The sequence below is a fragment of the Salmo salar genome, chromosome ssa01, assembly GCF_905237065.1.
Source record: "Salmo salar chromosome ssa01, Ssal_v3.1, whole genome shotgun sequence".
In the NCBI taxonomy this organism is placed as follows: Eukaryota; Metazoa; Chordata; class Actinopteri; order Salmoniformes; family Salmonidae; genus Salmo; species Salmo salar.
This window is the reverse complement of record NC_059442.1, coordinates 51016661-51030423: the sequence shown is the minus strand read 5'-3', so window position 1 is coordinate 51030423 and position 13763 is coordinate 51016661. Positions and strand designations below refer to the sequence as shown.

The window sequence follows — 13763 nt, the reverse complement described above, 5'->3', positions numbered from 1 at the left end:
CTTGCACATCCTCATCTGCACATATCACTCCAGTGTAAATTGCTAAATTGTAATTACTTCACCACTATTGGCAGATTTATTGCCTTACCTCATTTGCACACACACTGTATACAGATTTTTCTATTGTGTTATTGACTGTACGTTTGTTTATCCCATGTGTAACTCTTGTTGTTTGTGTCACACTGCTTTGCTTTATCTTGGCCAGGTCGCAGTTGTAAATGAGAACTTGTTCTCAACTGGCCTACCTGGTTAAATAAAGGTGAAGAAAATAAATAATAAAGTCTCGGGTAGATATTACAAATGTATCCGATATCGAGACAAGACCCAGACACTCAAAACGTTGTCTCTAGACCAGACTCCAGTACTACAACATTGGAATCAGGAATGAGGGGCAGCGTCGGGCACACGTCGAGATATAATAAGCAACTAATTCCCAAACATTGAGCAATGACATTTAATCGATTACAAATTACATGACCCTCCCCTGGACTAAATTTAAAAAAATAAACACTCCCCGATTGAAATATAAAAAGCATGACCCTCCCCCATTTTCCTCATGGTGATAATTGTGTAAATTTCGACCGCTCCCTAAGAACATTTTAAGCATTAATTTATAATAAAAAACATGTATTTTTCGTCATTAACAGTGTGCAGGTCTCTCTTTTCTATCAATAACTCTAATAATAATTGGATTTATATTGCGCTTTTCCCTATATTCAAAGCACTTTTCATTGTATGGAGGGGAACTCTCCACATAACAATCAAGTAATGAGATCAAGCTGAACCTCCAGGAAACATGATTCTGCGATTGCATAATTCAATGCATAATCAACTATTGTGAATACAAAGCTGTATGAAACCTCACATCTTACAATGCCTAAGGGATTTGATGATAGCCCATTTACCTTTTTATTTTGTCATTGTGTAAACATGACCTCACTTTTAGAAATGACTACAAAAACCTATTGATTAGCTTCCAACTTACACCTATTCCAGGGTACTCCAACCCTGTTCCTGGACAGCTACCCTCCTGTAGTTTTTCAATCGAACCCCAGTTGTAATTTACCTGATTCAGCTTATAAACCAGCTCATTATAAGAATCAGGTGAGCAAGATTAGGGTTGGAGGGAAGACTTACAGGATGGTAGCTCTCCAGGAACAGGGTAGGAGAGCCTCTGAACTAGTCCCTATATAGTACACTATTTTTGGGTCAGGCTCAATAGGAGCAGGAGGACCTGCTACCCAAAGGGGCTGAGGACAGCTGTCCAGCAGCCATACAGGGAGTTCAGGTGTGTATGTGCTTGTCTTCACTACAGGGTGTTCTTGGCTATAGCGTTCAGAGAGCGGACTTTGCTCACGTCTGCCACCTTCAGGCCATACTCAGGAGCTGTCAGCGAGGCGCCCATGTTCACACAGGAGTTTCTGCAGCGGAGAACAGACAGAACTAATAAATGAAGTACTAATTTCATTTATGTAGCACTTTTAACTAAACGCATTGTCACAAGTGCTTTATGGGTAAACGGGTTTGCTTTATAGCAAGGACTGACCTGAACTTCATGGCAGAGTCCTTACTGGAGCGAGCAGAACAATGGAACTCCAGAACCCCAGAACTTTCTAGAATCCTCTGGAGATTCCGCTCTGTAATACCCCCTCCTAGAACAGACACACACATTAGAAAGATAAGAACATTAGGTACATTGTTACTGCAGACTTGTATGCAGTATCCAGTGATGATCAGCTGAAAGGGGGAATTCACTTGACTTATACAAATGTAGGGCACTTACCAGGCATAATGGTTATTCTCCCTTTAGCCTGTTGGATGAAAAGACAGGATTGGTGAAAAAGTAGCAAAGGACAGATCAGAAAACATGTAAGGTTACAGAGGGGCAAGACAGCTGACATGATGGGTTGGATAAATAAGGTGTGAAATTAGTTTTGAAACCTATTTCTTCGAAGGTAAATGGGAGGACATTAGGCGAGAAAGTCTCTTCAGACTATTGAGATGCACCCTGTGTGTAGGGAGTTTGGGGTTGTTTTGGGACTGGGTAGTAGGAGAAAGTTTTAGGATTGGATCCCTGCCTATTGTTCCAGACTCTCACCTGTTCCACCAGGCGTTTGATGAGAGGCAGTCCCTCCAGAGCTGAACAGTCACATCCGCTGGTCAGAACACGCTCAAACCCCAAAGACACCAGCGTCTCCAAGGTAACCATGGGGTCGTGCACCATGTCAAAGGCTAAACACAGCAATCAAAGGTCAGGGTTGGGGTCAATTTCTTTCATGTGTCAGCTGTTGCTTCTATGTCTTAACATAAATGTCACCAAGACCAGACCAAACCAATCAGTCATGAAACCATAGGAATCTGTTTTACCTCTGTGAAAAGTAACAGGTAGAGGACGAGAAACAGCTGGTGGAGAGAGGGAATAAAGGAATAAATTGGATTAAATGATAATCTGCATCACTGACAGTTTCTGTCGATTTTCAAACACTCGCTCAAGGATCCCAGGAACCTCAGATGGCAGGGCCAAGACTCTGTGCCCACTTAAATTGCATGAACTCATGCACACTCCTACCTAGCAATTCCATACAGAGTTCAGCGTCTACTCTCCCATCCTCAGTCAGAGCTCCCAGCACCAGTCCATCTGCCCCATGACTCCTCACCAGCTCAATGTCCTTTCTCATCACCTCTACCTCACGGTCCGAGTACAGGAAATCCCCCCCGCGTGGACGGATCATGGTATAGACCGGGATACGTACATACTGCTTCACCACCTGCAGCAGACCTGGGCCAAACCAAGTGATGGAGAGATAGGGGGAAAGAGAGGTTACAACACAGCATTGATACTTAAGTTATGAAAAGTGAAGACAATACTACAGCCTTTTCATTACCATGTGAAAACACTACCTTCATACAACATAAAGCACAGACAGTGAAAAGCCCTACATGCACGCAATCTTTTTGCCATCCGTTGACAGACACCCATAAACATGAATTGAGATCTGTATGGGTTTACCCATATACAGGCTGTGGGTCTCACCCTCACCTATACTGGGCGTGATTCCTCCTTCTAGCAGACTAGAACACAGCTCCAGCCGACCAGCACCTGTGGGTTATAAACATACACCCCAAGTATTTATTTTGATTTAACTAGGAAGTCAGTTAAGAACAAGTTCTTATTTACAATGACGGCCTACTCTAGATAAAGCTGGGCCAATTGTGCGCTGCCCTATGGGACTCCCAATCATGTTGTAGCACTTCCGGTTTGGAGCGAGCAGTTGCACTATGCTTCGCTCCACAGGTAATATTACACTTCACTACATTACAACGGTTTGATTTGTTTGATCTGAGCAATTCTTCTTAGCTAGCTACATAGCCGTCTTTGTATCAAAGATAATTGTGTAGTTTAGAGTAATTAGAGTAATTATCGAGGCTAGCTATCTTCGTCCTCCTAACGTAGTCAACACTGCTAGCTAGCTAGTCAACACTGCTAGCTAGCCAACTTCTACCGACTAGCAGCACTGTAGAAACTATTACATTACAACGTAACGACTTGATTAGTGTTAGTGTTAGTTAGCCAGCTACATAGTTGTCTTTGCTGTCTCTGTATCTAAGATAATTGTGTAGTTTAGAGTAATTATCGAGGTGAGCTAGCCAGCCGCGACGCGATGCCAGACTTAGTCAACACACCGAGTCATCATTAACCCACTGCTAGCTAGCCAACCGTTATCGACTAGCAGCGCTGTAGATACTAATACTTTACAACGGAACGATTTCACTAGTGCAGTGTTAGCTAGCTAGCTACATAGTTGTCTTTGTCATAGCTTGATAATTGTGTAGTTTAGTAATTATCGAGGTTAGCTAGCCAGCTATTTCCGTCCCCCGCGACGCCATTTTTCCAAACCCAGCCAACTATTACCGACGAGCAGCATTGTAGAAACTAAATACATTACAAAGGAACGTCTTGATTAGTGTTATGTTAGCTAGCTAGCTACAAAGTTGCTTTGTATCATGACAAGGTGTAGTACTGAAACTATCGAGGTTACCTAGCCAGCTACACGTTCAAAGTCAACAACGCAGCCACTGCTAGCTAGCCTACTCCACCAGCCAGCAGTACTGTATCATTTTCGTCATTTTAGTCAATAAGATTTTTGCAACGTAAGCTTAACTTTCTGAACATTCGAGACGTGTAGTCCACTTGTCATGCCAATCTCCTTTGCATTAGCGTAGCCTCTTCTGTAGCTTGTCAACTATGTGTCTGTCTATCCCTGTTCTCTCCCCTCTGCACAGGCCATACAAACGCTCCACACCGCGTGGCCGCTGCCACTCTAACCTGGTGGTCCCAGCGCGCACGACCCACGTGGAGTTCCAGGTCTCTGGCAGCCTCTGGAACTGCCGGTCTGCGGCCAACAAGGCTGAGTTCATCTCAGCCTATGCTACCCTCCAGTCCCTAGACTTCCTGGCGCTGACGGAAACATGGATTACCACAGATAACACTGCTACTCCTACTGCTCTCTCCTCGTCTGCCCACGTGTTCTCGCATACCCCTAGAGCATCGAGCCAGCGGGATGGTGGCACTGGAATCCTCATCTCTCCCAAGTGGACATTCTCTCTTTCTCCCCTGACCCATCTGTCTATCTCCTCATTTGAATTCCATGCTGTCACAGTTACCAGCCCTTTCAAGCTTAACATCCTTATCATTTATCGCCCTCCAGGTTCCCTTGGAGAGTTCATCAATGAGCTTGACGCCTTGATAAGTTCCTTTCCTGAGGATGGCTCACCTCTCACAGTTCTGGGTGACTTTAACCTCCCCACGTCTACCTTTGACTCATTCCTCTCTGCCTCCTTCTTTCCACTCCTCTCCTCTTTTGACCTCACCCTCTCACCTTCCCCCCCTACTCACAAGGCAGGCAATACGCTTGACCTCATCTTTACTAGATGCTGTTCTTCCACTAATCTCATTGCAACTCCCCTCCAAGTCTCTGACCACTACCTTGTATCCTTTTCCCTCTCGCTCTCATCCAACACTTCTCACTCGGCCCCTACTCGGATGGTATTGCGCCGTCCCAACCTTCGCTCTCTCTCTCTCCCGCTACTCTCCTCTTCCATCCTATCATCTCTTCCCTCTGCTCAAACCTTCTCCAACCTATCTCCTGATTCTGCCTCCTCAACCCTCCTCTCCTCCCTCTCTGCATCCTTTGATTTCCTCTGTCCCCTATCCTCCAGGCCGGCTCGGTCCTCCCCTCCTGCTCCGTGGCTCGACGACTCACTGCGAGCTCACAGAACAGGGCTCCGGGCAGCCGAGCGGAAATGGAGGAAAACTCGCCTCCCTGCGGACCTGGCATCCTTTCACTCCCTCCTCTCTACATTTTCCTCTTCTGTCTCTGCTGCTAAAGCCACTTTCTACCACTCTAAATTCCAAGCATCTGCCTCTAACCCTAGGAAGCTCTTTGCTACCTTCTCCTCCCTCCTGAATCCTCCTCCCCCCCCCCCCTCTCCTCCCTTTCTGTGGATGACTTCGTCAACCATTTTGAAAAGAAGGTTGACGACATCCGATCCTCGTTTGCTAAGTCAAACGACACCGCTGGTCCTGCTCACACTGCCCTACCCTTTTTCCCCTCTCTCTCCAGATGAAATCTCGCGTCTTGTGACGGCCGGCCGCCCAACAACCTGCCCACTCGACCCTATCCCCTCCTCTCTTCTCCAGACCATTTCCGGAGTCCTTCTCCCCTACCTCACCTCGCTCATCAACTCATCCTTGACCGCTGGCTACGTCCCTCCCGTCTTCAAGAGAGCGAGAGTTGCACCCCTTCTGAAAAAACCTACACTCGATCCCTCCGATGTCAACAACTACAGACCAGTATCCCTTCTTTCTTTTCTCTCCAAAACTCTTGAACGTGCCGTCTTTGGCCAGCTCTCTTGCTATCTCTCTCAGAATGACCTTCTTGATCCTAATCAGTCAGGTTTCAATACTGGGCATTCAACTGAGACTGCTCTTCTCTGTGTCACGGAGGCTCTCCGCACTGCTAAAGCTAACTCTCTCTCCTCTGCTCTCATCCTTCTAGACCTATCTGCTGCCTTTGATACTGTGAACCATCAGATCCTCCTCTCCACCCTCTCCGAGCTGGGCATCTCCGGTGCGGCCCACGCTTGGATTGCGTCCTACCTGACAGGTCGCTCCTACCAGGTGGTGTGGCGAGAATCTGTCTCCGCACCACGTGCTCTCACCACTGGTGTCCCCCAGGGCTCTGTTCTAGGCCCTCTCCTATTCTCGCTATACACCAAGTCACTTGGCTCTGTCATATCCTCACATGGTCTCTCATATCATTGCTATGCAGACGACACACAATTAATCTTCTCCTTTCCCCCTTCTGACAACCAGGTGGCGAATCGCATCTCTGCATGTCTGGCAGACATATCAGTGTGGATGACGGATCACCACCTCAAGCTGAACCTCGGCAAGACGGAGCTGCTCTTCCTCCCGGGGAAGGACTGCCCGTTCCATGATCTCGCCATCACGGTTGACAACTCCCTTGTGTCCTCCTCCCAGAGTGCTAAGAGCCTCGGCGTGACCCTGGACAACACCCTGTCGTTCTCCACTAACATCAAGGCGGTGACCCGATCCTGTAGGTTCATGCTCTACAACATTCGCAGAGTACGACCCTGCCTCACACAGGAAGCGGCGCAGGTCCTAATCCAGGCACTTGTCATCTCCCGTCTGGATTACTGCAACTCGCTGTTGGCTGGGCTCCCTGCCTGTGCCACTAAACCCCTACAACTCATCCAGAACGCCGCAGCCCGTCTGGTGTTCAACCTTCCCAAGTTCTCTCACGTCACCCCGCTCCTCCGCTCTCTCCACTGGCTTCCAGTTGAAGCTCGCATCCGCTACAAGACCATGGTGCTTGCCTACGGAGCTGTGAGGGGAACGGCACCTCCGTACCTTCAGGCTCTGATCAGGCCCTACACCCAAACAAGGGCACTGCGTTCATCCACCTCTGGCCTGCTGGCCCCCTTACCTCTGAGGAAGCACAGTTCCCGCTCAGCCCAGTCAAAACTGTTCGCTGCTCTGGCACCCCAATGGTGGAACAAGCTCCCTCACGACGCCAGGACAGCGGAGTCAATCACCACCTTCCGGAGACACCTGAAACCCCACCTCTTTAAGGAATACCTGGGATAGGATAAAGTAATCCTTCTAACCCCCCCTTAAAAGATTTAGATGCACTATTGTAAAGTGGTTGTTCCACTGGATATTATAAGGTGAATGCACCAATTTGTAAGTCGCTCTGGATAAGAGTGTCTGCTAAATGACTTAAATGTAAATGTTGTGCAGCCTGGATTCGAACCAGGTACTGCAGTGACGCCTCTTGCACTGAGATGCAGTGTCTTAGACCACTGCGCCACTCGGGAGCAGATTGGTGTAGGGTCTACCTTTTTAACTCGGCAAGTCAGTTAAGCACATATTCTTGTTTACAATGACGGCCCACGGTGTGTAGTGATGATCAACTACATACCGCGCCCGCCAAGTTAAGCCACGCGAGAGCTGGGTTCAATAGGGTCTGGCTTCAGACATGTGTGCTAGCTAGCTAGCGTTGTACATGCTAGCTAGCACACGCTAGCACTACCTAGTTGTACTCCTACAAGTACCCTCAATGACAGTGAGTGCCACTATAACCTTCAACCTGGCATTTCTGCTTTCCACAACAGCACTGTAGTTCCACCAATCTGTCTTAGTCTCTGCATATGATACATCATGACTGATTATATATCTCAACCTCTCTGCACCTGGTATCCACCGAATGCTGCACTATGTTCCCCTCCACAATTACAACACTTAACCTTCACATTGCTCCCACATATTCACCATAATCATGTTCCCCCACACTTGGCACATATTTTCTTTCCTTTACACTGAACAGCTACATGTCCCATTCTTTGACACTTAAAACACAGCAATGGGAATGGTGACAAATTCTCTGACATTGAAACTACGGAATCCTATCTGTACTTGTCCAGGCAAAACCTCAAACCTCAGCAGCACTGATACGCTTTCACATCTTTGACCCTTTTTCCTACTGATCAACCTTTTGGCCTCAATCACTGCCTCCCTTCACATTAATATATTCTATGGACATAGATATTGGAACCCCAGCGATGACTCCCTCAACCTAGCATAAGCACCAGGGACATGGCTTTTAATCTTCTCTTTTTTTATTGGCAGGATCTTCCCTTGCTGAGCCGGACTACCACAAAATATTATCAATCTACCTTCAACGAACCGGGCTAGTTTGACTTCACCTCGCTCTTTCTCTACGACATTGGTTAGTCGGATGTGGTGTAAATGAGGCCTTGTGGTCTCACCAAACACCATCACCACTTTCCACTCCAACACATTATTACTTGTGCATCTGACCTTGGCCTTCTTTATGATCGCTCTTCTTCCTTCACCCTCATCCTCCCGCTCCATAGCAATCAGAACTGACACCAATATTGTTCGCATTCCAGCACAGCTGTTGCTTCTCCAACCTTTCCTCCATGTCGTCCACAGTACTGGCTGCCATTTCCAACCCGAGCGTGTTGTCAAGACCTTTCTCACACTCAAACAAGGGCCAGCCTTATCATGTTTTTGATGAGGTAAATAACATTTAAACTGTTTTCAGCGTCACAAGTCTACTCCTCTTTGGCAAGCACACACCCAACCCTAATCTAATCTAATGCACCTGATTCTAATAATTAGCTGGTTGATAAGCTGAATCAGGTTAGTTACAGCTGGGATTGGATTGAAAACCTACAGGAAGGTAGCTCTCCCGGAACAGTATGGCAGAGTCTTGGTCTAAAGTCAACTTCACTTAGGGGAGGTTAGTTTACACTATAGCATTACAGCAGCATAGCCTACCTCCCCTCTCGGCGTTGATGGCAGACTCCACACTGTCCACACACACCTCCATCAAAAAGCCCTCTGCCATCCTACACACACACACACACACACACACACACACACACACACACACACGGAGAGAAATATTGTTTCCATGAAATGCCAGACTGGTGTAACGTTACTCAAAATCAATTCACACAGCATATGTCGACAAATACCAAACTTTTATGCTATTTCAAGTTGACGTCCGTGTTCACCTACCCGTCAACCAAAGATTTGTATTACTAGCTCCTTGTTCTGTGTGCGCGTCAACTCTCCACCGTTTCAGCCTTCACTAGTAGTCAAGATCCAACCCTTCATTCGGCCATTGGTCACGCTCATCTGTTTTGCCCTATCTGTGATCGATTAATCGTCCTGGTGAAACGTCAATCATAGAAAGAGTTGATTGAATATGGGTTTTTAATCCACAAGTATCAATACATGTATGTTTGTGATGTTAAAAATGTTTTAAATAGTACAACTGTAAAATGTTATTTGCGTAGCCTCGATGTGACGTCAGAGGTCAGAGTTGAATTGCATGGCTCTGTTAGGAAACACTTACGGTTGTGTAACGTTTTTTTTTTTTATCGATGCCCCGTCTTCCTACCGCTGTTGTGTGAGAGGACCATTTTAAATAAGGATGCTGCTCCCTTCGTTACGGACGTTGGTGTCGTGTGGCTGTCGAAATGCTGGGAGAGGATTTCAGCAGAGCAATGTAAGTTTTGGAAATGGGCTAGCTAGCAAGTTGCTAACGTTATCATGACTGACTAAGCTGTATCATGTCGGGAAAAATGGTCATATCATGACGTCAGTGATTTTCAGGTCGGAAAGTCGGAGCTCTAGAAAGATGCCCGATTTCCCGACTTGGAATTCTGGGTTGAATGACCGTTCAAAACTATTGTTCCCAGGCGGACCTGGTTTTTCCACGGAGTTCCCAGTTGTCTTGAACGCACTGAAATCGGAGTTTCGAGTTCCCTGTTTTTTTTGAACGCGGCATAAATTTCACTCCAAGGTGAAGGAAGCATACAGTAGATGCGGTAACTAAAGAGGGCAATGCAGACCGTGGGGTATAGAACAAGGACGCTCGATTGAAGCACATTAAACAACTCTAATCTAACAAACTGGATATTCGTCATGATTGATGTATTGTAACACGCCCACAGTGTGGTTACTAAACTCCAATTTGGATATGTGGCTGTTTTTCGCTGCATAACATTTAGAAGTTGTTCCTTTTCACATTTAGAAGTGACTGCTAAATGCTAAGTCCAGTTCATATAAACTGGTAACATAGCTAGCATACAGAAATCGGTGCTGGTAGGCAGTCGTTTTTAACTGCAATGCAGTTGATTGGTGACGATTACATTTATGGGGTCATTTTCACGCCATATGTATTGAATTCCAAATAAATTAATTGTTAACATGAAAAATAGAGTTGAGAATGTAAACATATTTTCGAGGACGGGTTAAATAATGATGTTGGAAGCAAAAACTTGTTAGCAAATCATTTTAAAGCGAGAGCAAAACTCTGTGACATGATTAAAAAATATTTGAAAACGAATGCAAAATCGTTTTCGGTTAAACTTTCCCAGCAATCAATCCTATTGAATACATTTTGCCTACGCCCTTGCCTGCATGTACTACCTTTTGGTTGCGCCACTCGTATCTTTGCTTTCACTGCCAGTCTTTTCGATTGCGAGTTTTGTCGTTATTTTTCCGTGAAGGGCGGGGTTTAGAGGGAAGCGTAGACAATGAGTCTCCATTGGTCCGCTAGTTTTGGAGTGACGGTTCGTCTTAACCCAATCAAATGAACATGATAGACAGGCTTTTTTCTTCTATTGCCTACTTAAGTAGACGGTCTGACTTCACCTCTTTAGGGTTTTTAGCTAACGTATTTCAAAATTGTCAGTCACTGGTCAGTAATGTACGGATATTAGAAGCATGTCTATCTAAAACATTTAATGACAAACTATCTAACGACTTGGTTAAACATATGAATTACCTGTTGTACAGGTGTGTATGGCAAACCAGTTACCAACACCTGCGCCGAACGTTACGTTGTGCAACAGGTAATTCATATGTTTAACCAAGTAGTTAGATGGTTTGTCATTAAATGTAATGGATAGACATGCTTCTAATATCCGTACATTATTGACCCATGACTGACAATTTTGAAGTACATTAGCTAAAACGAGGTGACGTCAGACCGTCTACTTAAGTAGGCAATAGAAAAAAAAGCCTGTTCAGGAGACTCCAAGATGGCAGCTTGAGCACATGCTTCCTTCTGAGCTCTGCATACCAAATTTTTGGACACATAGTGAGAAAAGTGTATTATTTTGAACTATCAAATTAATACTTTGCTTGCTAAAAATACCAGGTTATTGATGATTTAAGATTATATTTTCCAAAATGTGACAAAGAGAAATCTTGGCTACCTCCTCGGCTAGCAATGCTCAGGCATCATCCAATGTTATTATACAGGAGGTAAGTGCTTTGATTGACAACTGCCACAGCTATACTGGCCTGACAGACTGAGGATTTTCCTTCTTTGCATATAATCCCACGCAAACCTCCAGCTTCCAAGAAAGGCATGTTTGAACTGGGCCCAGATGCCACTGGCAATAATGATGTTATCGCCACTCTTTCCAGGCTCATCAATGCAAGGCTGATGCCATAGAGAAAATGGTCAGTGACAACGCAATGAAATAGAGGGCTTAAAAACAGTTGACTTTGCATGCATGGAAATCAAGAATGTTAAGGTCACCCACATCGAAAGCGTGTCAAAAAGGAGGGAAAGATGGACTTGTACTGAAGAAGAATCGCGGAACTCGAAAGATACTCCAGACGGTGGATTCTGAGACTATGGAGTTCCCGAGGCAGATGGGGAGAACGTGCGGCAAGAGACCATCAAAGTCTGCCAAGCTATCCTACCTAAGGAGAAGGCTAAGCTAGCAGATGTTGTCGACACTACATTGCCTCGACACGAGAAGGCAGGGTGACTCCAAGCCCAGAGGTGTCATTCTCCAGTCCACATCACGGATCTACAGGGATGCCACTTGGAAAGCAGCCAAGAAATCTACCTTCCTACGTGACAGCAACCTGCGGTTTGCTGAATACCTCTCGAAGGCAGACAGAGAAAGGAGAGAGAAACTGTGGCCAGCTATGGAAAAAATCACGAAAAAAGGGGAAAGGGGCTTACTTCATCAGAGGGCGCGCTTTCATCAACGGATCCGAAATCAACGTTCCTCCATGAGGACTGTCAGACTGTGCCTGGTGATCAGCATAGGCTACCTAGATAGCTAGCTCTGTGATCAGATCCCACTCCCGGCTCTAAGGTTATTTAACTTTCATTCTAACTGCACAGGACTACTGGAGTAATGGATATTTACTATTTGATTTGTTCTCTGACTTCTGATATTTTTATCTGCAGTATAGGCAAGCTCTTTTTAAAAATCTTTTATGCTAAACTATTCTCACTCAATCATTTATATCTATATGGTGTGCAATGCTGGTTTCTTTTCATTCTGACTCGATTTGCGATTGTTGTTTAGCTTGTAGTACTTTCTGTTCTGTATTCCACTTTGTCGTTGTCTATAGTTTCACTCAATAAAGCTAGGGGGTTAAGAAATAATGTAAAGCGGAAAGCCTTATTTTTATTTGCCAAACAGCTTAAAACAGATTTATGTTTTTTTCAAGAGTCTCATTCAGTTTCTACCGATGTCAACTTCTGGAGATCTCAGTGGGGAAATTATGTATGGCTGTCATGGTTCTGAACGCTCTGCTAGAGTTAATACTCTAAAGAATAATTTCAATGGAAGCTTTTTTCACTCTGACTGTGACTCTTTTGGTCACTTTCTTTGCCTTGTTATTAACTGCAACATTATTATTATTATCACCAACATTTATGGTACAATTCCATACTTGAAAATGATCAGTTAGTTGAATCTTTGGAAAAGTGTATTCTCCATTGGCTAACCAAGTTCCCTAATGCTTTACTTATAGTAGGTGGGGATTTTAATATTTCTCAGAATAATTTAATTTATAGATGGCCTCTGGGACAGTCCAATTCTACGAATACAAGTTTGAGGCAGTTTATGGAAAGGTTTGATATTATAGGTATTTGGAGAGTAAAGTTTCCTAATGACAAGTCTTACCTGGAGTAATAAGGCACACTTCAGACAATCAGGCATACATTTTTGGCTGGTGTCTAAATATTTTGATTAACAGGGTAGTTCTGTTAACATCCTTGCCACTCCCCTTACTGATCAGAGCTATTTATATTGACATTCAACTTTTAATCTCTGATTATGGTCTTGGCAGAGCATCCTACTGGAAGCTTAATAGCTCTATTAAAACATGAGTTGGTCAAGATGGAGATAAACAATTTAATCACACACTTCTGGAGCAAAGCTGTAAATGCCAATTCATACAGTATTAACTGGGAGATTTTTAAATATGAGGTTGGACAATATTTATGAAACTATGGGAGTATTCTTGCCAAGAAGAGGAGAGCTGAAGAAGTGTAATTACAAATATCACCTGTCTTGTTCAAAAGCCTGTTGAAAGTCTCTCAGAGGAGGATAACACAAGTTGGAGGATATGTATTAACTTAAAGCAGAGGGAGCCTTTGTCAGATCTAGGAAGAAATGGCTAGAGGGTGAACAAAATTCATATTTTTTTCAGGTTAGAAAAATACCACTCTAAAAATAATACAATTCAACAATTAAATGTTAATTTTCTCATCACAGATGATCCCAAATTAATCTAACTTTAGTTGCAACTTCTACAGTAATTTATATAGTTCTAAGTTTTGTGAGGTTTCCTCAACTCTCTTTTTTTTTTACTCTGGGGAATGTGA

At 44.6% G+C, this 13763-nt stretch overlaps 2 protein-coding genes across 4 annotated transcripts in view; one reads left to right on the top strand and one right to left on the bottom strand.

The window, feature by feature from the left end:
* Positions 1–440: 440 nt before the first annotated feature.
* cutc (cutC copper transporter homolog (E. coli)) lies at positions 441–10633 on the bottom strand. Of its 3 annotated transcripts, none has more exons than XM_014199125.2 (10): positions 10550–10633; positions 9131–9283; positions 8888–8958; positions 3041–3100; positions 2570–2779; positions 2368–2403; positions 2099–2232; positions 1784–1811; positions 1547–1652; positions 441–1421 (listed from the first exon to the last, which is right to left on the bottom strand). In XM_014199125.2, the coding sequence occupies exons 3-10, from the start codon at positions 8955–8957 to the stop codon at positions 1310–1312; spliced, it is 756 nt and encodes a 251-aa protein (XP_014054600.1). In that variant the 5' UTR covers position 8958; positions 9131–9283; positions 10550–10633; the 3' UTR covers positions 441–1309. The 3 variants fall into 3 exon arrangements, with proteins under 3 accessions (XP_014054600.1, XP_014054591.1, XP_014054582.1); XM_014199116.2 differs by lacking the exon at positions 10550–10633 and adding an exon at positions 9471–9597; XM_014199107.2 differs by lacking the exon at positions 9131–9283 and having other exon boundaries at positions 10550–10632.
* The window catches only part of cox15 (cytochrome c oxidase assembly homolog 15 (yeast)), a 21252-nt gene continuing 16917 nt past the window's right edge, over positions 9429–13763 (top strand). Inside the window, exon 1 of the mRNA XM_014199095.2 lies at positions 9429–9623. Coding sequence (XP_014054570.1) covers positions 9549–9623 — 75 coding nt within the window. The 5' untranslated portion in view covers positions 9429–9548. The remainder of the gene's footprint in view (positions 9624–13763) is intronic.

Excerpts from the sequence above, each read along its gene's own strand:
- cutc (XM_014199125.2), bottom strand. The coding sequence starts at position 8,957 with ATGGCAGAGGGCTTTTTGATGGAGGTGTGTGTGGACAGTGTGGAGTCT. Across the intron at positions 2,780-3,040 it reads AGGAATCACGCCCAGTATAG|GTCTGCTGCAGGTGGTGAAG; the intron begins GTGAGGGTGAGA and ends GGTTTGGCCCAG. Across the intron at positions 1,422-1,546 it reads GACTCTGCCATGAAGTTCAG|AAACTCCTGTGTGAACATGG; the intron begins GTCAGTCCTTGC and ends TCTCCGCTGCAG.